The following is a 508-nucleotide window of genomic DNA, read 5'->3' as shown; positions in this document are numbered from 1 at the left end:
GAAAGAGTGCCTTTTTACTACACAACCAATGTGAGTTTGCTACAAGAATATCAGAAAATGCAAATGAGCAACAACAACAAAAGGGGAGAATCCGTTTGTACTAAGGGGAGGGTTGTGTCTGAAAGGTGACAAAACATTCCCAAGAAGCCAAATTAATATTGACAGGAAAATGCCGACTAAGAGACGCAGCGGACACCCAGTGAAAACAGCCTGCGTTCAAACTGCACCGCCTCGAAGTTGGCCCCGCCCAGGCTCCAGCCAGGCCCCGCCTTCCCTCTTAGCCCCACCTCCAGCCCCGCCCCTCGAAGGTTCCGTTAGTTCCAGTTCTCGCGAGAACGCAGCCCGGAAGTTTTGCGTCCGGAGCCGTAGTGCAGGAACCCACGTGGGCTGGGCTTGGGGGTGCGCTGCCGCTGTCCGCGTCGGGGTTGAGCGGGTTCGGGGCGCCATGGGGAAGCTACACCGGCGGTACAACGTCAAGGGGCGCCAGCAGGCGGCCCCCGGCCCCTCG

At 58.3% G+C, this 508-nt stretch overlaps 1 protein-coding gene across 1 annotated transcript in view; it reads left to right on the top strand.

Moving 5' to 3' along the window:
* Positions 1-348: 348 nt before the first annotated feature.
* DHX37 (DEAH-box helicase 37) overlaps positions 349-508 on the top strand; it is a 14,137-nt gene continuing 13,977 nt past the window's right edge. Inside the window, exon 1 of the mRNA XM_015567219.1 lies at positions 349-503. Within this exon, the coding sequence (XP_015422705.1) occupies positions 446-503 (58 nt within the window). The 5' untranslated portion in view covers positions 349-445. The remainder of the gene's footprint in view (positions 504-508) is intronic.

Source organism: Myotis davidii, unplaced genomic scaffold (assembly GCF_000327345.1).
Source record: "Myotis davidii unplaced genomic scaffold, ASM32734v1 scaffold43, whole genome shotgun sequence".
NCBI classification, from domain to species: domain Eukaryota; kingdom Metazoa; phylum Chordata; class Mammalia; order Chiroptera; family Vespertilionidae; genus Myotis; species Myotis davidii.
The sequence above is the reverse complement of the archived record's forward strand: the minus strand, read 5'-3'. Positions and strand labels throughout refer to the sequence as shown.